The following is a 24,633-nucleotide window of genomic DNA, read 5'->3' as shown; positions in this document are numbered from 1 at the left end:
CGCCCGTTCCCTCCTCCCCCCCCCATTCGGTTTCTATTCCCCGCACCGCGAGGGAGGCGGCGCGTGCGCACTGCCCCCACCAACCGTCCCGGAGGCGCGGGCGCACCGTGCCGGTCGCCGTCCCCGTCCCCGTCCCCGCCGCGGCGCCCATGTCGCGGGCGGGGGGCGATGGCGCCGCCGCGCTGGAGCGGGCCGGGGCGGAGACGGTGAAGCGGGCGGTGGAATTGGACCTGGCGTCTCGGTTTCAGGAGTCGCTGGTGTGCTACCAGGAGGGTATCGACCTCCTGCTGCAGGTGGTCAAAGGTACCGGGCGAGGGGCGGTTTGGCAGCCGTTTACCACAACCGTTGGGGCGGTTGGACACCCCCCTCGGCTGTATCGGGGGCGGTTTGGAGGAGGCACGAGCCGTGCTTGCTGCCCGGGGCCGGCCCCGGTCCCCCGTCGCCTCACGGGGAGGGAGGGGAAAGCTGGCCGGGGGGCAGGCAGGGCCCAGCTCCCCGCCTTGAGGAGAACGGGCCTGTGTGCTTCTGATCCACAGCCACGAAAGATGAGGCCAAAAAGCACCGTTACCGGCAGAAAATATCCGAGTACATGACCAGAGCTGAGGACATTAAAAAACACATTGAAAAAGAGAAACAAGGTACAGAGCTGTGATGTGCCCGTCCGTGTTTAAATAGCTGTTGTTATGTGAACATTTTGCAGGCAAGGTGGTTAACGCTGGATTTATGCCATGATCTTTTCTTTTCAGATGGCAAATACCATAAGCAAATCAGGATAGAGGAAAACGCAACAGGTTTCAGTTACGAAAAGCTTTTCCAAGAGTACCTTACTGAGATTGTTTCTGAAGTTTGGGTGGAGGACCCATACGTTAGGCACGTTCATCAGGCAAGTAGATATTCGGTGTAACTGCTACAGATGTAACTACTAAAAAAAATTCCAAGTTACTAAATTAAATAAAACTTTTACAGTTGTATAACTTCCTACGATTCTGCGAGATGCTAGTTAAGGGGCCGTGCAAAGTGAAAACAATCCACCTCCTCACTTCTTATGATGAAGTAAGTGTCTAGGTTTTGGTTTCCGTTTCCCCGTACTAAGGTGATGCCATATCCAAACATATATATAATAGTTATTTTTAAATACAGATTTGTTCTTACTTACCACTACTTGTTAGACAGAGGCTCTGATGCCTTTGGTAGAAAACACAGATTAAGAGAAAAAAAAATGTGATAGTTGAAAATAAGTAATATTATAAGTTCAGAGTTGTCTTATAACTCTTAACAAATTCTTGGCAAGTAGGATCTTAAATGGAAAGGATATTTTTGTGAAATTTTTGTTTGGAAAATGTCATCAAAACCAAAGCATTTGTTGATATATATTTTTTTCTCTTCCAACAGATGCATATAGTTGTCATTTTAGAGGCTTTGATGAGCTAAAACCTCTCAAACTATCACTGCATTTATTTTGGCTCAAATAGTAATTCATATCTAGTTTCAAAAGGCTGAGAGCAAGCTCCTCCTCCACACTCCTTAGCAAGTATACCTGTAATCTGTCTGCTTTTTATCCTGTCTTTCAAACTGTGAATCTGCCTTCATCCAAGTCGCTTTCTTTTGGTTTAAGTTATTACTAAAAACATTTTGTTGGTGAGTTTAGGAAGAGGTGGCCAGAAGTAGAATATATGGTTAAGAAAAACCCCCAAACCAATGCCACATTATTTTTACTTTTAACAGGGTAGTGGGAGGAGTCAGCAGATAAGTGGCTTAGAAGAAATACAACAATCATTGAAGAACTATGGAGTAACACTGAATATTGCGTTTTCATCTTCAATACATGATCGAGAAATTAGGTGGGTGATATAAAAAAAATAATAATAATTAAAAAAAAGTGAACAGCAGTGTCATAGTTCAGCCCCCATCGGGACCAAACTACGCAGTCTCTCTCTCGCTCCCCCCCCACCCTCCAGTGGGACAGAAGGGAGAACTGGTAAAACAAAGAACAGCAAAAACACGTGGGTTGAGATGAAACAAACAAACAAACAAAAAGTTTAACAGCAATAACAGAAGAAAACAAAACAGTGATGGAAAACAAATACAGTATAATGGCTTACAACAAATCTCTACACCCAGGTTTTTCCCACGTAGCAGAAGACTCTCATTAGCACCCTCCTCACTTATATACTGAGCATGATGTCACATGGGATGAAATAGCCCTTTGGCTAATTTGGGTAAATTAACCCCAGCTGTTGGCTAATTAGTAAACTATCCCAGCTGTGTCCCCCAGCCACAGGGGCCACCAGCTCCAGTTCCCCTCCCAGCTCAGGTGAATATTAACTCTATCCTAGCCAGAACCAGGAGAGGCAGTTATTTGAAGTCAAACTACTTAACCCTAACTTTTGAGACAACTTCTGATTACAGCTGTGGTTAGCAAAGTGGAAGGCAGTGGCCCTCACTGGATAAAATCAGCCCTCCATAGTTTCATGTGTTCTGACTGTGAACATAGCAGTAGATATCTCTTCATACAGAACAGTGTCTTCCATGGTGCACACAGGTATTGGCAACACGAGGAAATAACTCTGATTGAAACAAGGAACTTGTGCGTCATGTGAATATAACTTTTTTTATTCAACATGCTCATAGTATTCAAATTTGTGAATTTTTAAAACAGATTCAACAATGGATGGATGATTAAGATTGGAAGGGGTCTTGATTATTTTAAGAAACCACAGGTAAGAATGCTTTGACCTTTTTAATTAACCTGTACTGTAGAAGAGCTCATTCTGTGTTCACCATGTCAATTCTGTTAATTTCTGCAGGGTCGTTTCAGCATTGGATACTGTGACTTTGACTTGCGACCTTGTCATGAAACAACAGTGGATGTCTTTCATACTAAACATACAAAGAAAATGTGATCAGATATGACTGCTTTTAATGAGAGTTTTTATAAGCATAAAAATGCGAGACTGGAAGATGCTGCTTGAGTCCAGCTGTCCACCCTCAGAAGCAACTCTTCTAAGTACTTAGTCCAGCACAGCTTTTATAATCTCTAGATTTAAGAATATTTGAGACTTTTCAGTCTGAGAAAACACAACTGTTCAATTCCTCCACTGTACTTCTCCCATAATCTTAATTAATACACTCCATGACCAAATTTCATCTTGATTTCATAACAGACCCTCAATACCGTCTCTCGAAGGCCTCTTTACTGTCATTTCTCTTTTTACTATTAACTCTATCTTGAGCAAATTTTGGGTTTTCTATCTTTAATTGACCATCTCTCAAACATTTGAAGTTGGGCTGCCAGATATCCTATTTTATAAGCCACCTTATTTATTTCCTTTAATTCCTTTATTCTAGTCATGACTACTGTTCTGCTGTGTTTTGGTCAATCCCATAACAGCTGATTTCACAGACTTCACTAGTAATCCCAAATGTAACATTCCATTTTCCAAGCTCCTTGCATACAAACATTGTAGTGTTCAGTATACAGACATTTTACAGTTGTCTTATGTGTCTCTGCATTATGGATTTTGGGGTGGAAATGATGCAAACAGCTGTATTTTTTCACTGGAACCCCTATATGTTTTCTTATTCTGTGATGTATGGTCATGTACCTGATTTCCGTCCTTTGCATTAGGTGTGAAAAGGTTGTATGATCCTCTCCCAGTCTTTTTCCCTGACTCCCAATTTTAATGACCTTCCAACTAGTCATGCCAGTTTAAGCTGCAGTAAGCTGTTTCCCTGCTGCTAAGATAGTCCCCTAAAAATATAATAATTCATTTTAAAATTCTTCCAGAGGTTGGATACCCTGAAACTTTCTTGTTAATAATGATTCTAAGGAATATACTAATTGAAAAAAAGATAAAATATTTTCTTCTCTTCCCTTCATTCTCTGGAAAGCAGAAGGTATCACTTGAGCTGCTGCTTCTTTTTCTTCTAATAGAAGAGTTCTTGATCATTGTCAGCAAGAATCCATCAAAGTTGTATATTCTGACATGAAGAACAGGCAGTGGCCTCTTTTGCAGATCCCATCAAAATCTTTGCAGCCTCAGGACTGACAGGTGCCTTATGTTGTCTGCATCTTGTGATAAAACATACCTCCATATTCTAGTAGCGTGTTCATTGCTAGAACTTTTTCTCTCTCCTATGTTTCTTTTTCCTGATGGCTGGTGTATTCCATTATCCTTTTTTACTATTTGCTCTATTTTTCTTTCACCTTGTGTCATCTAATGCTGCTATTCTTTTAGTCTTGCCTCTAACACAACAAATCTATTCCATAGCTATAAAGAAGAAACAGAGCTGGTCTTTGCCTCGTTCTCTGGGTCACAGTTTGCCTTCTTTATCCTTTTGCATAATAATGTCTCAGCCTGTCAGCGGTACATCAGCAAAAAGAATAATGTACGTGCCACAGAAGCTCTGTACTACCAGTCGGTCCCCCTAGACATTCCATAGAAGCTTCGCCGGCTTGCTGCTGTGATACTAGGTTTCTGGTCACTGTCATCAGTTTTGTTCAGTTGTCTATATTATATGCCTTTTTAAAATGGAAATAAAAGTTATTTTTTATTATTTGTAGTTTTAGTCATCTGTTTGAATTCTTCTCTGCACTACATGGCGTAATTTGAGGAAGCTGGGTAATGCCTTATAGATCAGTCATGTTTGAGAGAAGGTTCACTGTAAATACAGTAAGCTTCCCAAATGTGAAGCTTTGTAGAGAGGAATGGGCATCAATGAATGGAGAAAAAAAATTATCAGACCATTTACGAATACAGTTCTACAATCATCTTTCTGACTTCAGGCCATGTTCTGTGCTACCACTCACTTACATAGTCAGATCATCACCTGGATTGTGCAGCCAGGACTGTCCCTTGTGGCATCATCTGTGGAGACGAGCTTAAGTCACCTTCTGGGCTGGAGTCAACCGAGAGCCGTTCAGTCCTAGTGTGACTGCCAGTCCCAGCCGAGGGCTGGAGTCAGCCCTGTTGACTGCTCCCCTTAGCTGAAGGTAGGTTGCTTCTGCCATCTGACTTCCTCCTACTGAGTGCTGGTCAACCAGGCATCTTTTAAAGACAACAGTGTGCGAGTAACATAGTAACACCTCTCTTGTTCAGAAATATTTGCAACTAATGGTCTCATCTGCACAATTTAATTAGCAAAGGAGTGAAGTATTCATATAAGGATATACTGCCCAGGGCTTCCTAAACTGAGTGTCTAGATCCTCCTTATCCAAAGAATCTCGGTCTGCTGTTACCTGCCACATCCAGCTTATTTGATAGTTTGCATATTAACTCTGTAATTGCCTCACTTCAGCAGAGATCCTGTCAGCAGAGGCTTGTCTCTGCTGCTCTGTGTTCTCTCCCATAGCAATCAACTGCTGCTGTTTTGACCTGATCAAAATTGCCTTTCAGTTATTCAGCGACAGAATTTGGTGCTGTGACTTGGATTCACCCGTCCTGCTTCACCTGAGAGGACCACAGACTGATCCCTCTCGAAACCCCCTCGATGCCACTCAGAAAGGTAAGGGACCTTTTGAAATTCCTGCTGGAGCTGCAGTTGAGGGTTGTCTGGATGGACAAAGACATTGGAAGTCAGAATGTCCTTACAAACATAATCGTAAGTCTTTTAAGTCCAGCAGGATTCGGTCACCCTAACTTTCCACCCAACTTTTCCTTCATGCCACAGCCTCAGAAATGTGATCAAGGACAGCCCCAAGGACTTAAACACCATTGCTCCTTTACTTTCGTTAGGCCAGACTGGTCCTTAGTTATCTTGCCCTATTAACAGCAAGATTGTTTCTTGCCTAATTGATACTGGCGTTTCTCAGTCCACTTTATGTGCCTCTGATTCTCCTGCCAGTTCCCTTATCTCAGAAGAAATAAACGCTGTTGGTATTTCAGGACCACCTATATGTCATCTGGTAACAAGCCCTTTGTAACTATCCGCCTCATTTCTGGGTACCATGCTTCCTTTTTAAGTCCCACCACCCCAGCTAACTTTCTGGGAAAAGACTTAATAAATTGGGATGAGCAATATATTGTGCCCTGAGTGGAATTTACCTTGATGTGTTTACATCTCCATGTGGTGAATTTATGGCTTTTTTTGCTTGATGAACCTCCCACTTAAAATTTAACTAGCTCTACTATTCAAGGGACAGTTTGGTGAAGAAAGAGTTGTATAACATAAAGGTATATAAACTCTGTAACCGCCTCATTTGGGCAGAATTCACGTCAGTGGAGTCTCACTGCTGCACTGCGTTCTCTCCTACAGCTGTAGCAATAAACTGCTTCTGTTCTGACCTGATCAAAATTGCATTGTTTATTCAGCAACAACAGTGAAATGTATCTTGAGCCTTCCTTTCATAATGTTACTTTATACTGAGCTATTATTTTTATTTAATATGAAAACTGTCATTTTCAGTTCACTATTGCCTTTCAGTAGCAAATTTTCTCGTGGTGCTAACGTAAGGAACCCATTTCTCCTAGATCTGTATTTGCAAGTGTATTTCCTAGAAGTATTCCCACTTTTAGCTTAGATACCAGTACCTATGGCCACAGCAACTCCCAGCTTTGTGCCAGACAGCGCAGGGACAAAGAAAGCACATAGGTCCTCTGTAGGTAGCCTCTCCTGCTCTCATCACATAAACACCCACGCTGAACTTCCTAATCCTTTCCCCGACTTTTGCACATGCACAGGCAAAAGCCCTAATCCAGGGTGGAACTGCTGAACTGATTCACTACACAGCAGCGAACTTAGCGTACTACCATGTTTGTACAGCAGAGGGAGAGAGTCACCAGCACTCTGCAAGAAAGGTCTTTCAACCAGAAACCAGGGGGACATCCCTCTCCACACAGCTCAGGGGACGTGGCCTTTGAGCTACCATCTGCAAGGAGTGGGATGCAGGCTGGGGGATCCAGGGCAGCAGCACAGCCGCAGCTTTCCCTTACCCCATCCCATCTGCGTCAGCCATTTGTACCTTCTCTGCTACAGAGCCAGTCTGGGATGCCACTGCCATTTTCTCTGGTTTAAGCAGCGAGGATGTCTGTCAGCCTGGAGTGACACAGGGCTGCAGCCTGTTACACTGGCTTACATCCTACAGTTTGGGAACCTCAGGTGCAGGCAGTGGGAAATCTAATTACCAGTAGGTAATATTAAGGAAAAGCACAGGATTAAACAGCTTTAATGACTAAAAAATGAGAAAAATTCATCTTGTAGAAATTAATGTTTTATTTCCAATAAATTAACGTAAAAAGCAGCAGAAATTTAGCTTACGTTTTCAAATTGCCAGTCACATTAATGTTACCATATTCTCACATAGCAGATTCCACCTGCTGTGCAACTCATCATCGTGTGGACACACTCTTAGTAACGTTGCTGCTAGTGTACTTGTTTCATCTGGGGAAAACCTGCTGCCAGTAAGGCTCTTCACCAGTTCACTGCACAGCGCTGGCGGCAGCCACTGCTCTGGCAGATCAATGTTACAGTCTTCAATCCTTCCGTGCTTTACATCCATATCGACTTTAACGTCAAGAACGGAATCTTTATAGACCATGTTAAAACAAGTGCTAACACTGAACTTTGGCGTCTTTCCGTATACCCATTCCCAGGTTTGTAGTTCTTTTGTTTTCTTACTAATTCCAGGAAACACAGTCTCATCAGCTGGATTTATTAAGGTGACACGATGATCTATTTGGTGTTGGGTTGCATATTCTTCAGCAATGGCATCCAGGAGCATCTCACAAGTTAAACTAGGATCCTCTTCAAAGAGGTTTCTCACTGAGGCAGGCACACTAGGAGTGGCATTGCTTTTTAGCCCTTTATAAGGACTCTTTAGCACAGAAGATAAAACAAACTTATCTGCGTTACAGAGTAAGGTACAGTGATGATAAGCAGTTGCCCTGCCCAGCTTTGCAGCAGTACCTGAGATTTTGTATTGCCTGTCTAGCAAGATGTCGTATCTGTCAGTGACATGTACATCTAACTGGGGGCGCAAGGCTTTCAGGGCTTTCACAATGAGTTTCAGGTTTTCCATTCGTTCATATTTTTTTCTGGTTGTAAAGAAAGTCAAATTGATATTGCCCAAGTCATGGTAAACTGTCCCTCCTCCACTTCTTCTCCTGGCTAGTTTTATATTTTTTTGCCTCATTAGCCTGAGGTTGCACTCCTGCCAGGGATTCTGGTGTCTCCCTATTACCACAGCAGGGGAGTTTCTCCAAAGGAAAAGGACCTGTCGGTTCTCTAAATTCATGTGGTCATGGATCCAGTCTTCCACAGCTAGATTTTGGTAAACATCGTTAGAAACAGACTGGATAATGAGGCCTCCACTAGTTGTGCTTCTGAAGCCAGCTTTTGGAGTCCTGAGGATGCAGGAGAGATGAAGGCAGTTTTTTAATGATGACTGGAGTACCATGTTTTTAAAAACTGGACAGTAGATGGAAGGAATGCTTGATCTGGCAAAGCTGAATGTGGCAAGCGCACAACCCGCTGTTGTGGCAGAAACAAAATGCTCGTAGCAGTCGTGACGCAGTCATACTCTCCCCAAAGTAGCAATGCTCCTGAAGTGATGCGAGTTACAGGGCACGTTTATCCTCTGGAAGCGAATGATAACATTCAAACCCTGATGCGTGCTTAACATAACAGCTGGGGTTGTCAGAGTAGCTTCTCCTCACAGTCCTTGGTGCCTAAAAGACCAAAGGAAGAAATTGAATTAAAGTGTGTTTTCCCCTCACTCAATACAGTCTTGCTAACACAATTTTGTGTATTTTGCTAAACTTAGAATCATAGAATCATAGAATCACATGGTTGGATGGGACCTATAAGATCATCTAGTCCAACTGTCTTCCCACTACCGTTGCTGCCACAGCTACTAAACCATATCTTGTAGCTCCTCATCAAGCCGCCTCCAACACTGCCAGGGACGGCGACTCCACCACCTCCCTGGGCAGGCCATTCCAGTGCCTGACCACTCTTTGGGAGAAAAAGTTTTTCCTCAAGTCCAATCTAAACCTCCTCTGGTACAACTTGTGGCCATTTCCTCGGGTCCTGCTTGTTGCCTGAGAGAAGAGGCCAAACCCCTGCTCATCACAACCTGCCTTCAGGAAGCTATAGAGTGCAGTGAGATCTCCTCTGAGCCTCCTCTTCTCCAGACTAAACAATCTCAACTCTCAGCCGCTCCTCATAAGACTTGTGCTCCAGACCCCTCACCAGCTTTGTTGCCCTTCTCTGGACACGTTCCAGGGCTTCAATGTCTTGTAGTGAGGGGCCCAAAACTGAACACAATACTCGAGGTGCGGCCAGCAGTCCAGTTTTAGTAATTTTCTTCCATTGATCTGATAACAAAAGACAGCACAACAACTTGACGAGCTGGTTGGCTCAGTGACGAGTCAGCCAGGCGCACAGCTGCCTGCCACGGGGCCCGCACCGCCCGACCGAAAGGCGAGGCAAACCCCGCGCCGTTACCGGAGCCGGTACCATCCGTTGCTGCCGTCCCGGGCGCCATTTCGCCCTCAGCCGCGGCGGCTTTCGCTCGCCGGCCGCCCTTCGCCGTACGGCGGTCCGAGCGGCAGCGGTCCCCGTCCCTTCGGCGGGGGCTCCCCCGCGGCGACGCAGCCCCTGCCCCGCCACCGCTCCGCCACCCCCCGCAACGGCCGACCCTGCGCGCGCGGGGCGCCCGCCGCTACTCACGGCGGGGAGGGCAGGGGCGAGGTGGCGCGCGCAGGCCCGTGAACGCCGCCGACCGCTCGTCCGTGGGTTCCCGAGCACCTTCCGCTTCCCGGGGTCAGGGGTGGCGGGGCGGCACCCCCGCGGTGCCTGACGCGGAGTGAAGGCGGGTAGGGTGCCGGGGGGTCTGTGAGCGGCGGTGGCCGCTGGGGTGAGAGCTGAGGGGAGCGGGTGGGCCCACGGTAAGCGGGGCTGTGGGGCGGTCAGCGCGGGTACCGGTTCTCAGGGCGCGGGCAGGACGTGGTGCGGCCGGGGGAAGTCGAGGAGAAGCGGGAATGAGCAGCTGCTGTGCAGCTGAGTAAGTTACGGCTCTTCAGCCTGGTTAAAAAAACAAAACAAAACAAAACAAAAACAAAAAACAACCCCCCCTCCAAAAAAAACCCCAAAACCTTAAACCCACAAGCCAAACCTAGGGTGAGAAGTAAGAAGACAGGCTGAGAGAGTTGGGGCTGTTCATCCTGGAGAAGAGGAGGCTCTGGGGAGACCTTATTAGCAGCCTTCCAGTACCTAAAGGGGATCACAGGAAAGATGGGGAGAAACTCTTCAGTAGGGCCTGTTGTGACAGGACTAGGGGTAATGGTTTTAAGATAGAGGGAGGTAGATTCAGACTGGATATAAGGAAGAAATTTTTTTATGCTGAGGGTGGTAGAACACTGGAACCGGTTGCCCAGAGAGGTGGTGGATGCCCCATTCCTGGAAACGTTCAAGGCCAGGTTGGACGGGGCTCTGAGCAACCTGGTCTGGTTGGAGATGTCCCTGTTCCTTGCAGGGGGGTTGGACCAGATGGCCTTTAAAGGTCCCTTCCAACGCAAACTATTCTATGATTCTAACAGACTGTAAAATGGTTAGTGGTATTGGTGTTGATCTTTACTGCCTCTGCCAACATGATAACTGTGAAGTGTCAGATCATGCCAGCAAGAAGCAGATGCACAACAGATAAAATGGATTATTCTTCCTGAATGGCCCAGCTGTGCAGTTCCTCACCACAGGATGTTCTGGATGCCAGAAGCTTTTGTGAGTGCAAAGCAAGACTGCACACGTTAACAGAAATGAACAGAGGCTTGTGAAATACATATAAACTATCCGTGGCATTCATAAAGGGACAGAAACTAAATGTTGATAGCATCATTCATTAACAACCTGGAAATGATCAAAGACTAGATAATTGAAGAGGTATTTCGCGCAGCAGATTGTCTTCAGATTTGCATTGATTTAAGCCCTTCTTAAAGTCCACTGGACTCTTCTTCAAAAGCTGTTGTTTATACTTAAATTTACACTGTGGGCCAGTGCTCAGCACTACGAGTTGAAGTTTTGATCCACAGTAGTACCTATATGGGCAAGTATGTGCTATATACCTCTTGCTGGTTTACATGTATTCATAAAGTATACATCACATTATTTTATTTCTCGTTCTTCCTCAATATTGGAGTCCCAAGATAAGAAAGAATTGTAGAGAATAAGGGTGGGACAGTGGGTTGTGATAATTCACATAGGCTACTGCTCTTGAAGAGGAGCAGTTACTGCTAATTTTTCCTCCTTTCAGTTCTAGGAATAGGAGGCTTAGGAAGAAACACCAAGTCAATATCCTTATTCAGATGACACAGTGAAATTATTTGGGGAAGCAATTTGGCTTTGGGTAAGGGGTCTTCCTATGTTTGCTTTACCAATAAAGAAAACTGTTTATGATGTGGCCTGAATTGCCTATACTTTAAGAGACAGTACTAGAACAGCTATATTCCCTAAAAAGAGAAGGAGAAGAGAAGGTGGATAAAGGGTGAAAGGCATCAGAGATTAAAGAGGTGAACTTGGGGTTGCTTCCTACTGAAGAACTGGGTCATTAAGAGCGAGACTCTTCCTTATCAAACTCTTTAAAGAAATGTGTGGGTGTAGTAGGGCAACTAAAAACTAACAAACCATATGTGCTGGTGGTGATTAGTGGGAAAAACAGACTAAAAGGAGCCTGACATTATGTGTGCCCCAGCACTTGGCATACTAAAAAAAAAAGAAAAAGAAAAAAGTTGGTAATTATTTTAAGCAGTTTGAAATGGGCATAACTTGTTGCTAAGCTAGACTGGTGATAACTTTTCACTGGGGTGAACTATTCTGTAATGCATAGGGGAAAAGTATGTGGAATTTGTCTGTAAAGATGTGTTCATTTAGTGTTCCAAATATTGGAAGATCAGCTTTTAAGGCAGTTGACAAAATGGAAAAGTGAACCTGGGCACTGTAACATTGGTCAGAAGAAGTGAAAAACATCTTGTTGGGCTTTTGATGTTAATAAAACCCAAACATTTGTTTCTATTATGGCCTTTAACTCTTGGAAATTCGTAATGTGTCATTCCTTCATTTTTGCCACAAGGTGTCTCTAAAAACATACTGTGAACTGACGCACTCAGTGTTTTTCAAGTTGCAAACTAAGGGCCTAACCAAGGCAACTCTCTGCTCTTTTAATTAGAACCGGAATTTACTAAAAATATAAAGTGTGCAGAATACAAGGTGGACAGGTAAAAATGCTATGTGTTTCTGATGTGCTGAAGTATAAAACAGACATGCAGCAATAAATAACTTCCCTAAAAAGTGGCTATTGTTGAACACAAACTGCAAGATAACTAGAAATATTCTGGCAATAAGCAAAAAGTATCAATTTATAAACAGGATGATGTTACATGATAAGCCAGCAGAAGATCTTGATAGAGATAGATAAAATATCAGAATATAGAATTGTCCCATGGCAGAATCCAGCAAAAGCTACCTTAGTGACACTTATTCCAGTATTTCTCTCAGGAGTGCAACTCTGGGTTTAATCGCTGTGCACAGGAATCCCAAAGCTGTTGGGCTGCTCTCCTGTGATGGAAGTCTGAGGCAAACGTCCATCTGCATAGCCAGTGTTAATTTTCACAGAGCCTTGGGCAGCAGCCTAAAGAGGATTTATTACTTTCTTCATTTGCTCTAGCAGGAGCTGAATTATGCATGAAAATATAACGAGGCCAGAGAGGGGAAGAAGGCTTGTGTTACCAGAAGAGAGGTTAAACAAAGTTGTAACAGTGCCATCTTCTTCCCTGTGGGATTGACTAACATAGTACCCCTTTAAACTTAACTTCGAATGTCCCATTTGCCAGCCGGACTGCCACAGTAAGAGGTACTTTGGTCACCTTAGCTCTTCTGTACTAATCATAAATCTCAAACTTTTATAAGTCTCCAGAAATACAGCATTCTCCCAACTCATTTTAGAGATATTTTCCCCATTTTCTGTGAGTCCTTAGAACATTGTCACCATTGGACGTCTTTGTTTTTCATGGGCCAGTAATGGACTTTTCATGGACTTATTCTGTTGCTGTGGTTCCAGGTCTTATGGACCAGCTACCCCAAAGGCAATTCTGCATTCATGTTGTCCTGCATTCACATGGCTGTCAATGTAAATTGCTTGAACTTCTCATCAACCAGCTCAGTGACTACTCTACTAAAAAGGTTAAAATAAAAATGTGGGGTTTTTTCCTCCACTGGAAACACAGGAAAGGAGCAAGTCTATCAAATTAACATCAACACAAGAAAACATCTCTGCCATGTTACGTTGGCTAACAGGGTTAGTGCCCTTCTGACTCCTTAAACAGGCCGTGCATCCTGTTACAGAAACACACCCTTGATGCCTGCCCTAGCCCCAACAATCCATGTAATTTGGAACAAACTATAATATTTCCATATCTGGCCTAATTTATCCCAAATTCCAAGTGTGATATCTGATACTTTCCCAATGGATAAAATGTACACACCATGATTCACTTCTGTCTTTGCTCAGTCTAGTGAGGACTGCGTTATGTAGGAAGCTGTGAGTTTTGGAGGGTGAGGTTAATGTAAGAGAGGTGGTGCAAAGCTGTCGTCTCTGTGGACCTAAATAACCTTTCTGGACTGGACTTTTAAAATTTCTTACATCTTAACTACAGTCCTATAAATCACATATCTGCAAAACACAGCAATTATTATTTTTGCTTTTGAAAATAATCTTGTCTATGAGAGTTTAATTCTTTCTTTGATCAACAGATTTTTGTTTGGTACACAAAAAGCAAAGCAACTGTTCTGCACAACATTAACCAGCGTTAACATATAAGAGAGAACTCACCATATGTCACTTAGAGAAAACCATAGACATACCAGAACAATGCCAACTAAAAATATACAATTTTACTCAAAAAATGAATTTTCATGAATAATCCTTTTTATAAAGTTATGAAAACTTGAAATGCTCTCTTTTCACATCTTTTTTGGAGACAAACATGATAATGCAGAATATTCTGTGATGATTTCCACCATAACAAAATCAGAAAGTAAGACTTATAAAAAATCCAGGATGAGGTGAGGAAAAGACTGTTTTTCTTGTTTGGTTTTTTTTTTTTTCTGGAAGGCAAAATCTTCCAACTTTTTTCTGTCTTTGGGTGGGGATCATATTTCAGAGTATTACTCACTCCTAATCCCCAAAAAGGTGGGCTCTATCCATGAGTGCTTAATAGTGGCAGCTTGCAAAATAACCCCTGTCATTCCCCCAGCACTGTTTCCAGAATATAAAATTTGTGCTAATGCCTAACAGCAAAGAGAGTACCTTTTCTCTAGTTTTTCAGCTTGACTTTGGGACTACCTAAAGCAGGCTCTTTCAACCACTTTATATCCATGCCAGACGTGAGCAGGCAATAGGAGCCACAGGATTCACTCCTTACCCTTTTCACACCGCTTTCTTCAAAGGCACCAGTCTTCTCATCCCTGTCTGTGCTATTCCAAGAAGAGATGTGCAGCTAGAGGTGTTGTAATTAAGAACTCCTGTTTTGGGATAGAAAAAAAATGTAAGAAGTCATTTTTTACATATATTATTTTGTCAATGGAATAAAGAAAAGCATGATTAGCCTTGTAATAGCTTGACATTTTAACTTTGCAATGTTTGTAAACCAGTTCATCTGCTGGTCTTTGCATTAAAAACCAGGAATGAGTTCAGACTGGGGTTTATCATATGTGTGAAGCTAATGGTTGACACTATCAAGAAACAAGTGTAATGTTAAAGATTATATTTATTCTGGATGATAATATCTTGCAAACATATATGTAAATCAGATGGATTTTGGATAGAAGATAAGGTTTAATTAAAGGAAGGCTATTTTCACAAGATTAAGTTTTTTTTATCTAACACTTGTTTTGTTCTTGTCAAGCCATGGCAACTGTTAAAGAGTTTTGTGTGTAAAAGTGTCTCCTTGGATATTACATAGAATCATAGAATGGTTAGAGTTGGAAGGGACCTCCAAAGGTCATCCAGTCCAACCCCCCTGCAAGAAGCAGGGACATCCCTGACTAGATTAGGGATCAGGTTGCTCAGAGCCCCATCCAACCTGGCCTTGAGTTTCTGAAAGAGCTGAACCTAATTGGAGCTCACTGTCCATCCTGGCTGATAAGCTGTGGCAGTTTCAGAATACCCATCTCCTTCTCCTGGGGCTGGACTGACAAGTGGCTGCTTGGCTTTGTCTCTGAAATCTTCTGACCTGTCAGCATTGCTTGTGGTGCCTTTCTCTGTCTTTCTCTGAAGCTTTCGGATGTGCGTGTGTGTAGATGGGCCCAGGGAGGTTTAAATTAAAGGTAGCTGAGGGTGCTTTAAAACCAAAGAATTCCACTCAAACCAACAATAGAAGGTATTACTGTATATGTCAGAGTATGCCAGTTTGTGATATTCACCCAACTCCCTGTTTCCATCCCCAGATAACTACGACAAATGGAACTATTATTTGAGGAGGTCGTCTTTTTATCTGTTGAGGTCTGGAGAGAACATTAAGTCACTTGAGGAGAGGTTTGCCTTAGCCTCCTGCCCCCCCAACAAAAAAAAACATTCAAAAAGATATAGCAGCAACCGGTCACCCAATATTCATTTGTACTTAAAACTAAAAATAAATATGAACACTTTTTATTGACTTTAGTAACATTTATTGAGGTACTATGCTATAAGTCATAAACCTGACATCTGAAAGGTTAATTTTCATGGATAAGCATTGCACAAAAACCTCCGAAGATGAAACTAAGTGGATTCAGAAATAATTAAAATTTCTGTGAAGGCAGTGCTCATAAATATTTATATCAGAATTAATGGAAAAATAGTTTTACTGATAATTCCGTACATGATATTACAGTGCATCCTTTTTTGTTAATGATTTTTTCAGGATTATTTGTAACCTCTCACTTGGTTTTGCCTCTTGCATTTCAGTCATACCCACCTGTAAGGACAGCAGGTATTATGATCATCTTTGAAAGCAAGATTAAAGAGAATGACAGCATGGAGACCACCGAGCTGGTTAGGTAAGCTGGTGTGCTGGTACTCTGCCCGAAGTCGGTACACCCATCGCAGCTCCTTGGCTACCTGGGGTTAAACCATGACAATTAGCTGGATCAGGCTTGATGAAAACATAAAAATAAAAATACAATTAATATAAATTCTTTTTTTTTTCACTGACTTTCTTAATATATTTGTATGCCCATTGAACAGAAGAAGTGGCAAAATTAACTACTACTGAATGTCACAGTGCAGAGCCCACCCAGAAAGCTTTTTTTCAGAAAGCGTCTTTCAGGTCTTGCTAAGTAATTGTATTTTTATGCACTACTAGTAGTACCTGAAGAAAGCTCTCTGTTTATTAGAATCAAGTGAACCTCATAATTCAGTATTCAGCGGTACTGATTTCCTGTGCGTTACAGGATCAGTCTGTGCAAGCAATGGAGTTTCTGCGTCACACTGTATCTGTATCTTGATTATGCTGGGATTTTAGAAATCTGAGGACTCAGAAAATTGAAAAGCTTTATGAGGCAGTAATGCTTCTGTAGACTAGGATGTTAAAATAAGTTGATAGTGCCAAAATAGCAGCTTCTGGTTTCTTACAAAAAGGCCATATACTATTTTTTAAAAGACAATATTTTTTTTCAGGAAAATTATTAATTGTATATTGATTAATTGATGAATTAGTATTGATACTTGATGTGCTACATTTCTGCTGGCCTTCATGAAATATATGTGAAGGATATGGGCTATGATGTCCCTGAAAGACTGAGCTACAGATCATTTTACTTTGGATGTTTTATCTCCTGGAAATGGTTAATAAGCATCATTGAATAAGCCCAATTACACTGATATTTAAAGAGTAATTTGCAGCCTGCATGGTTTTTGTAAGATGTACGGTTCACTGTAAGAAGGGTTTCTGTGTTTCTGCTCTGTGAATGCAATGTATATAGATCATATAAGGATTGATTCTCTGACCATTTAAAGGCAAATGTAGTGTGTAACACTTTATTAGCTGAATGAAGATAGGGAGAGACATCTTTTAGAATTTGATTTTGTAGTGAGTAGATTACTTTTTTCATTACTATCTTTGCAATTTTTATTGGTGTTGAATTTTATAAATGCATTATTCTTACTCACTTTTATGTAAAGATAATTTAAATAAATAAAAAAAGAATTTCAGAAAAACTGGCTATTATCAGGATGTCAATCTCTTTTATTTCATCAGTCATTACACACTCTAGTTTACATATTGCTTCCGTCTGTTGTAATTCTATTTAAGCCTTTATTGTTCTAATACCTGAGAAAGTTATTTCTAATGATCTAAACATTTGCTGTTTAAACATAGATTTGTTTTGAGATGAGTAATTTAAGGCCTTGATCTAAGGAAGAATACAGTCCTGTAAGTATTAGTTGGATTATTTATATGTTTCAAGAAGGTACATACTTCAGCATTTTCTTGAAAGGGAGCTTTTGCCCTATCCTTTTATGCTTTAGAAGCGCATCAAAAGAATTTTTATTTCAAATTGGTTGAAATAAGAGACCTTTCTGCTTGTGTCCAGATAACTTTTCAAGACGAAGGCTTGTACAGCAAGAGGAGACCTGTGCTTTGAAAGAAACGGTTGCACAACTTAAAAAAGAGAAGGCAATTTTGCAAGACTGTGTGGAAGAAGAAAGAAGATTGCTACTCTTGAGGAAAGCCTGGGAATTAAAGTATATTCCAACATGTAGATAGTCAGATAGTCACAAAAGATACATAGGGAAAGGATCTGATAGGTCATCAAACCTATCTTATATTGATATCTGCAACAGTGCTCAGTTCTAGGTATGTTTCAGGTATGTTGTGGAGTTGTGTGTGACATTATGCCTTCAGTCATTCCAAACATGAGAGCATTTTATAACTTTTTTCCTTGAAATACGCTATTATATTTTAAGATACTTTTTCCAAGTGTGACTAGTGGAATTAAATAAACCCAAACTGTATACAGTTCATTGTAGCAAGTATCTCTAAAATATCAGAATGAGCCAGACTGTATGCTAATACAGGACTACCTTTCTTTTAAAGGAAACTCGATATTCTTCAGACTAGTGTTTCTCTACTCTCTCTATATGAGTGCATCCATCTCCTGTATGGGTGCTCCCTGGTAGGGATTGCAAGTGTTTCTTAGAATCATAGAATGGTTAGGGTCGGAAGGCACCTTTAAAGGTCCTCTAGTCCAAGCCCCCTGCAAGGAGGAGGCACATCTTCGACTAGATCAGGTTGCTCAGAACCCCATCCAACCTGGCCTTGAATGTTTCCAGGGATGGGGCATCCACTACCTCTCTGGGCAACTTGCTCCAGTGTTGCACCACCCTCATTGTTCTTCTTGAAGTGTTCATTGGCAGAAAGCTGAATAAGCCTCCATACTTAATCTCTTCTCCTAGTTAAGGATAACTTGTTACTTATGTGGTTGTTTATAGTTGCAATAATATCAACACTTAGTTTACAGTTTGTTAGCAAAACAAATTTTAGAGTGAGTCTATGCTGAGGCAATGATCGCTAGTTTTAATTCTTGAAGATAATTTCTCTTCTACATCAAGAGAATTACAAACATAATTATCTGAATTATTTTGGAAAGAACAAAGCTAGGTTCCATTATGCAGTCTGGAAGTCAGTTGCAAAAACAATATGCAGAAATCTTAGGTAGCTACAACTGAAATGTCTGAGGAATGCACTCTCCATAAAAATATAAATGTGTCTATAAAAAATCTGTCTCTATAAAGATCTGAGGCTGACTTTAGATTTAGCTGTCTTTGAAAGGCTAGAGCACTTTTCGTTTGTTTTCTTTTTTGCTTTTTCATAAAATCAAAACACTGTCCCTTCAATGTTTCGCAAAGGTTACAAGAATTTTATTTCTTTTCTGTTTTTTTTTTCTCAGGACATCATGCTTTACAAGAGCAGGTATTGATCTCTCTTGCTTGCAGGGAAAGGGATTAAAGCTCCAAGCTGGCTTCTTACAGGCAATGTATTTTTCTGATACTGGCCAGTGAAAAACAGAAAATTAGCCAGGGAAGAAAAACACCATCATTAAAGTCAGTATCACGATAGTATATAATGGAAGCTGCAGATGTCAGTACTGACTGGTTTTTTTTTGTTATCAGTTTAAACAAGTGGGTAGATGATATCCCTGTTTTAACACTGATTTAGCTAGTCATATTGATTTACTGCCTTGGTGTAGAATGAAATAATGCCTGAAATTAGGAGGTGGAAGTGTGAACACTGTCAGGCCTTGAATGAGCACCAACACAGTGACACCAGGAGACTTAATTCCATCTGTCTGAGTTTTTCTTTACCAGTTAGGAAAAGCACCTCCCCATCCCTCCCACCCTCCTGACTGTGGAAGCAGTTTGGACTAATGTGGCAACAACAGGTTTGATTTATTGTCCTGTTCTGGCTGTGGTGACCAAGCACAGGGACTGACTTTACCTATCACGTACCCCTGGACAGCCCCAAGCACGACTTGCATATCTTTTTATCCCTTTCTGTTTCCTGACTCCCCTTTTTGCTGCCTTTGTGCATCCCTTTCTCTGCCCCAGTGTCCTCCCAAAGAAAAAACCTGCCCATAGTTACTTTTCCCTATTGGTCACAGTTTTGCTACGTTCATATCCAAACTTGGTATTCTACAGGGCCATGTTACCTGTGAGAGGTGCAAGCAGCTGCACTCTGACTTCCCACCATTGCCAGCACCATCTCAACCATTAAAGACAGTACAGCATGTGCATAGCAAAGCCCTTAAAAAGCAATGATGCTAGTAAGACTGGCAATCAATGTAGATTAAGTCTGCTTCTGTAGTCTTCATAGTGCATATGATACCTCCCCAGGCACAAGGTCATGGGATGTTGGTAGCTAGGTGGAAAACAATTAATGTTTCACTGGGCTCCTGCTGCTAGAGCGAGTCCTCTTGCCTGTAGATTCAGCTCCGTGAGCTGGTGCTGGATCTGATCGCCTTCCTGCAGGTTTTGGTGATCTGCTTCAGTGGTCCACTCCACAGGTAGATCTGTGGTAATGGCTAAGTCATACTGGGGTCAGTTTCAGTTCAATACCATACAGGCAGTCCTTGTTGAACCTTCATTTGCAAGGTTTGCAAGAACTTGGAGTCCTTTATTTCCAGCCTGGGTCAGTGCTATGCTCCAAAAACACCTGTTCGTTTATAAATGAACCATTGTCTGTGTTTTATTTGGGTTATACACTGAAACTCAGGGGCTGCTGTAGCCACCCTTCCTAGTAGTTTCCCAGTCCAACTCAGACTAGATTCTCCTTATGTAAGCAATTGGCAGCCTGAAACCAGGATCCCAGATGAGTATGTACCTCCAAAATTTTCCAGTGTATTATCCAATCCCACTTAACTTCCTCCCTGTACACCCAGATGCAGGAGTTACGGATTGATCCAGTATCCTCACCCCTTGCAGTCAAAATGACTAGACGACCATTTTACAACTTTCCCACTGTGAAGTCCAGCATCTCTTAAATATCCATCAGTTTCGGGGCACTTCAGGTAGACCATAGGCCTCTGGCCTTGCCAATTCAAACAGCACAAGAATATCCCAAGCAACACTGTTCTTACATTGCTGACTTTAGTGATTGTCCTTATGTTGCAGATTTATGAATAACCTTAAAGTGAGGCTCTTCCTGCCTGGAGATTTTTACAATTTTTAGAATTTAACCTTCAGCAACCATGGCTAGCTTCTGTCTTTTAGGGAAAATTGAGACAATGGATATGTTGAACGCGATCTAAGTAAGGGAGTAATATAGAGAAAGTCACTAATCTGTCTTTCAGGTAAGTATGTGATGAGCACCACATCTTCTTTTTAAATAAAATTTAAAAAAAAGCTGACAGTCTTAAACATAAACAAAATTATGACAATGACTATGACATCATTTTGATGATTTTTGAAAAGTGCTTAGTCTCACTGTAAAATAATGTTTATTTAGGCGACGTGCTGTACAGGAGCGTCAACTCCAGAATCGTACAATCTCATATCAGTTAAGCTCTATGTTAAGAACATCGGTCCAGAAGGCCAACTGCATCCTGGGCTGCATCAAGAGGAGCATGGCCAGCAGGTCAAGGGAGGTGATTCTCCCCCTCTACTCTGCCCTGGTGAGACCCCACCTGGAGTACTGTGTCCAGTTCTGGAGCCCCCAACATAAGAAGGACGTGAACCTGTTGGAGAGGGTCCAGAGGATGGCCACAAAAGCAGTCAGAGGGCTGGAACAGTTCTCCTATGAGGACAAGCTGAGAGAGTTGGGTCTTTTCAGCCTGGAGAAGAGGAGGCTCTGGGGAGACCTTATAGCAGTCTTCCAGTACCTCAAGGGGGCCTACAGGAAAGACTGTTCAGTAGGGCCTGTTGTGACAGGACAAGGGCTAATGGTTTTAAAATAGAGGGAGGTAGATTTAGATTAGATATCAGGAAAAATTTTTTTACAATGAGGATGGTGGAACACTGGAACGGGTTGCCCAGAGAGGTGGTGGATGCCCCATCCCTGGAAACGTTCAAGGCCAGGTTGGATGAGGCTCTGAGCAACCTGATCTAGTTGGGATGTCCCTGCTCCTTGCAGGGGGGTTGGACTAGATGACCCTTGAGGGTCCCTTCCAACCCTAACAATTCTATGATTCCCATCATCGATCTTCTGATTGGTCTCCGCACTGGTTCCTGGAAAGCTAAGTGGTTTAACAACATTTAAGTTCCAAACATGAGGCAGGGGAGGGGTGGGGGCGCTAGGGGGGAAGGATGAACTCTGATATTTCTTATTGAAATATTGACTGAATTCCATGAAATTATCTTGCTCCCAAAAGAGTTGCAAGAAGATTCAGGAACATAATCTCTGGATGATACTCCTTTATTTTGTTTTATTGAGCTGTATCAAAACTACATGGTTAATAGCAACTACTTGCACTAGGATGCTATAGGCATAAATTCTTCAAACAGCAATAGAAATAATTGTACAGAAAATCTTTACTTGACTTGCTACCATTTTGTGCAGGTGTAGATGTAAATATTTTCATCTCTCATTTTAACTGTCCAGCCTTTCTTCTTGTAGTGGTTTTCAGAATAGTTTTTACTCGCTATATGTGCATTTTTTGCAAGAAACATAAATGTATTCTAAAAGCCTTCAAATACTTGCAACCCCGACGAGAAGCAAGCCCAGCTTTCCTTTTAACTATCAGTGGAACGGAGCCCCCACAATATGCAGCTACTCCTCTGTCAGTGTCAGTCTCAGCTGAGTTTCATATTTGGTAGCTGCACATTCATTGCATCACACTTTTTTGGTAGATTGATGGCAGCACACAATAAAAAAAAATTGCCTGTTTCGGGGAAAAAAGTCTCAATTCTTGACTTGCAGGAGATGATTTCTGCTTTTGAGATGGTTATGTACTTCCAATATGAATGTTGTTAATACTTTATTAACTGAGATTACCACCTTTGGCCCTTGCTTAATCTTTGTTATCAAAGGCTACTCTAAGTACATAGGTCCTAAAAATATAAGGCAAGTTTCCTTGGGTCAGTGAGCTGGTTTTGGTGCCCTTAGTAGGGAAACACAGCTGTGCAAGGCAGTGATTTTGCAGCTATTGCCAGTCCCTGATAACAAGTAGAGGGAGTTTTCATTCCTTTGATAGAACCGCGTCTACTCCTCCTTAGTCTGAGTACAGTGTAGCTCTTAAATGTGTTGAAATAAGCATTATATCATTTGGAACGGTTTAATTTACTTTTAATTACCATAATACTTGCTTCTATTTTTGATACTGTAGAAAGAAAAGAGGGATCAATCCATGTAGTCACCACACTGATACTAACAATTATGGTGCTTTTTCTATTTGTATCGCTCCCTTCTCAAGGCGATAGAATTCCTTTCTATTTACTAAACTTCTGGCTAAATACCAAATCAAGACTAATCTTCTGCAAATTAGATTATGAATTTAACTCCTTTCTTGTTTGCTTTTTGGGTTTTGTGAGGGGTTTTGGTTTGTTTTATTTTTCTCCTGGCTGGCCTTATGTGGCCTGATCTGCTTTTGCACATTCCTAGGGAACAATGAGTTTAAATAAGGACTAAAAATTAAATATGTGAGCCAGGTATAAATACGTTGCTTGCTTCAAATCTTCAACTGATTTAAGCTAAATCTTTCTCAGTTAAATCAATGTAGCTTTTGCATGCAAATGAACTCAGTTTTTTTTCAGCTTAATTACTTTCCATTTTTGAGTGCTCAAGATACTAATATAATTCATAACTTTTTTCCTCATCCAAGTCTTTGTTACTTTTTTTTTTTTGCTAAGTAGGAAGAACCAGGGTTGCTTCAGACTTACTTATTTATACAAAATGGTTTGGGATTGTTTTAATGGGAAAAAAAATAAACCTGTGCAGTAAAGACTGAAACTTTGGCAGTCTGTGCTCTTTTAAAAGCTTAATTGGAAAGAATTAATCAGGTTTGTGTATTGTAGTGCTACAGTGATGAATAAAATGGCCTGTTTGATAAGGCTCTCCTGAGATAGAGCAGAGATCTGAATCTGGATCTATCTGCTTTGTGTAAGTGATTTACATTTGATTTACTTATGTCTGGGTGAGTGCTAATGTCCAGAATACTACAGTTCTTGATAAATTTCATGTCAATAACTTAATATCAAGAAAAAGATGGAATAGTATAAATGTCTGAAGTATTTATGAATGATGAAATAATTTCCCTCCCAATCTAGAAAGATTCAGAAAAAATAACTGAGACCAGAAGGAAAGAAAGAACAATGTAAAATATGGCCTGAAAGTAAAAGCAAGAATATTAATGCAAATATTTGGGTGTAATCATCATCAGAATGGCAGAATTAAGACTTTTAAAATAGATGTAAGTTCTTGTTGGATTTAAAGCAGAATACTACTGGAAATAGTCCTCCAGGAGGTGAAATTTCATCTTTCAATTGCTTGAAGACAAGTTACCAGGGACTGAAAAATATACTGTGGAAACAACTACTCATTGGTAGAGAGGCTTCTTCCACAGCTGATGTCTGATTCTGCAGTACATGAAGTATAATGAGATATAATCACCATTAATACCCTTCCTCCTCTCCACTGTTTTGGTGCCATTTTAGCAGACAGACTGTGATGGGAGAGAAGGCAGACAGTCACCTTTTAATTTTATCGAGAATATGATATCAGAAGTAAATTGGACAATAACTTTTTCTTATTCTTCCATCTTTCTTTCTGTCTTCATTGCACCAGACTCCTTGTTTCAGTGAAGTGAAAAGGATATCACTCTTGCAGACCTAGTGGGAAAGACCTTTTCTGTCCAATTTTCTTAAGTGATAGAAATCCAAAGCTTGCCTTTCACTTTAAAGAGCATTATAGCACTTTTGTACAATAAAATCTAATTGAAGGATTAGATTTTATTGTATTATTGTATGATCTGGATTAACTGTTGAGGAGGCTGGGAAGCCTGCTCAAAGTGCTTTCAGAATCAAAACCTTAAAATTTTGCACATGGAAACATCAGAAAGTATTTCTGTATTCACTGAACATGAAACAAATTAGATTCCTTTTCTTTTTCTTGTTTCAAGGACTTATAACATTATATTCACAATGGCTTGTGAAGACTCTGCACACCATCTGGA

The 24,633-nt window shown here is 41.4% G+C and overlaps 2 protein-coding genes across 5 annotated transcripts; one reads left to right on the top strand and one right to left on the bottom strand.

The window, feature by feature from the left end:
* Positions 1-99: 99 nt before the first annotated feature.
* On the top strand, positions 100-24,633 carry MITD1 (microtubule interacting and trafficking domain containing 1). Of its 3 annotated transcripts, XR_015261308.1 has the most exons (9): positions 100-303; positions 537-638; positions 747-883; positions 967-1,053; positions 1,726-1,841; positions 2,660-2,720; positions 5,397-5,505; positions 15,938-16,045; positions 24,580-24,633. XR_015261308.1 is itself a non-coding variant. In XM_086769277.1 (8 exons), the coding sequence occupies exons 1-8, from the start codon at positions 150-152 to the stop codon at positions 6,710-6,712; spliced, it is 798 nt and encodes a 265-aa protein (XP_086625403.1). In that variant the 5' UTR covers positions 100-149; the 3' UTR covers positions 6,713-7,090. The 3 variants fall into 3 exon arrangements, 2 of the variants coding, with proteins under 2 accessions (XP_086625403.1, XP_086625414.1); XM_086769277.1 differs by lacking the exons at positions 15,938-16,045; positions 24,580-24,633 and adding an exon at positions 6,681-7,090; XM_086769288.1 differs by lacking the exons at positions 5,397-5,505; positions 15,938-16,045; positions 24,580-24,633 and adding an exon at positions 2,808-4,563 and having other exon boundaries at positions 101-303.
* Positions 7,189-9,744, bottom strand: LIPT1 (lipoyltransferase 1). 2 transcript variants are annotated; one of them, XM_086769250.1, is made up of 2 exons: positions 9,670-9,744; positions 7,189-8,666 (listed from the first exon to the last, which is right to left on the bottom strand). In XM_086769250.1, exon 2 carries the CDS (start codon positions 8,393-8,395, stop codon positions 7,274-7,276), a length of 1,122 nt encoding a protein of 373 aa, XP_086625376.1. In that variant the 5' UTR covers positions 8,396-8,666; positions 9,670-9,744; the 3' UTR covers positions 7,189-7,273. The 2 variants fall into 2 exon arrangements, with proteins under 2 accessions (XP_086625376.1, XP_086625385.1); XM_086769259.1 differs by lacking the exon at positions 9,670-9,744 and adding an exon at positions 9,445-9,590.

Source organism: Chlamydotis macqueenii, chromosome 1 (assembly GCF_036417535.1).
Source record: "Chlamydotis macqueenii isolate bChlMac1 chromosome 1, bChlMac1.mat, whole genome shotgun sequence".
NCBI classification, from domain to species: domain Eukaryota; kingdom Metazoa; phylum Chordata; class Aves; order Otidiformes; family Otididae; genus Chlamydotis; species Chlamydotis macqueenii.
The sequence above is the reverse complement of the archived record's forward strand: the minus strand, read 5'-3'. Positions and strand labels throughout refer to the sequence as shown.

Bases quoted from the DNA above. Each gene is read 5' to 3' on its own strand.
- MITD1 (XM_086769277.1), top strand. From the start codon at position 150: ATGTCGCGGGCGGGGGGCGATGGCGCCGCCGCGCTGGAGCGGGCCGGG. The intron at 2,721-5,396 runs GTAAGAATGCTT...ATTGCCTTTCAG, and splicing joins ATTATTTTAAGAAACCACAG to TTATTCAGCGACAGAATTTG. The intron at 5,506-6,680 runs GTAAGGGACCTT...GCACATGCACAG, and splicing joins CCTCGATGCCACTCAGAAAG to GCAAAAGCCCTAATCCAGGG.
- LIPT1 (XM_086769250.1), bottom strand. From the start codon at position 8,395: ATGGTACTCCAGTCATCATTAAAAAACTGCCTTCATCTCTCCTGCATC.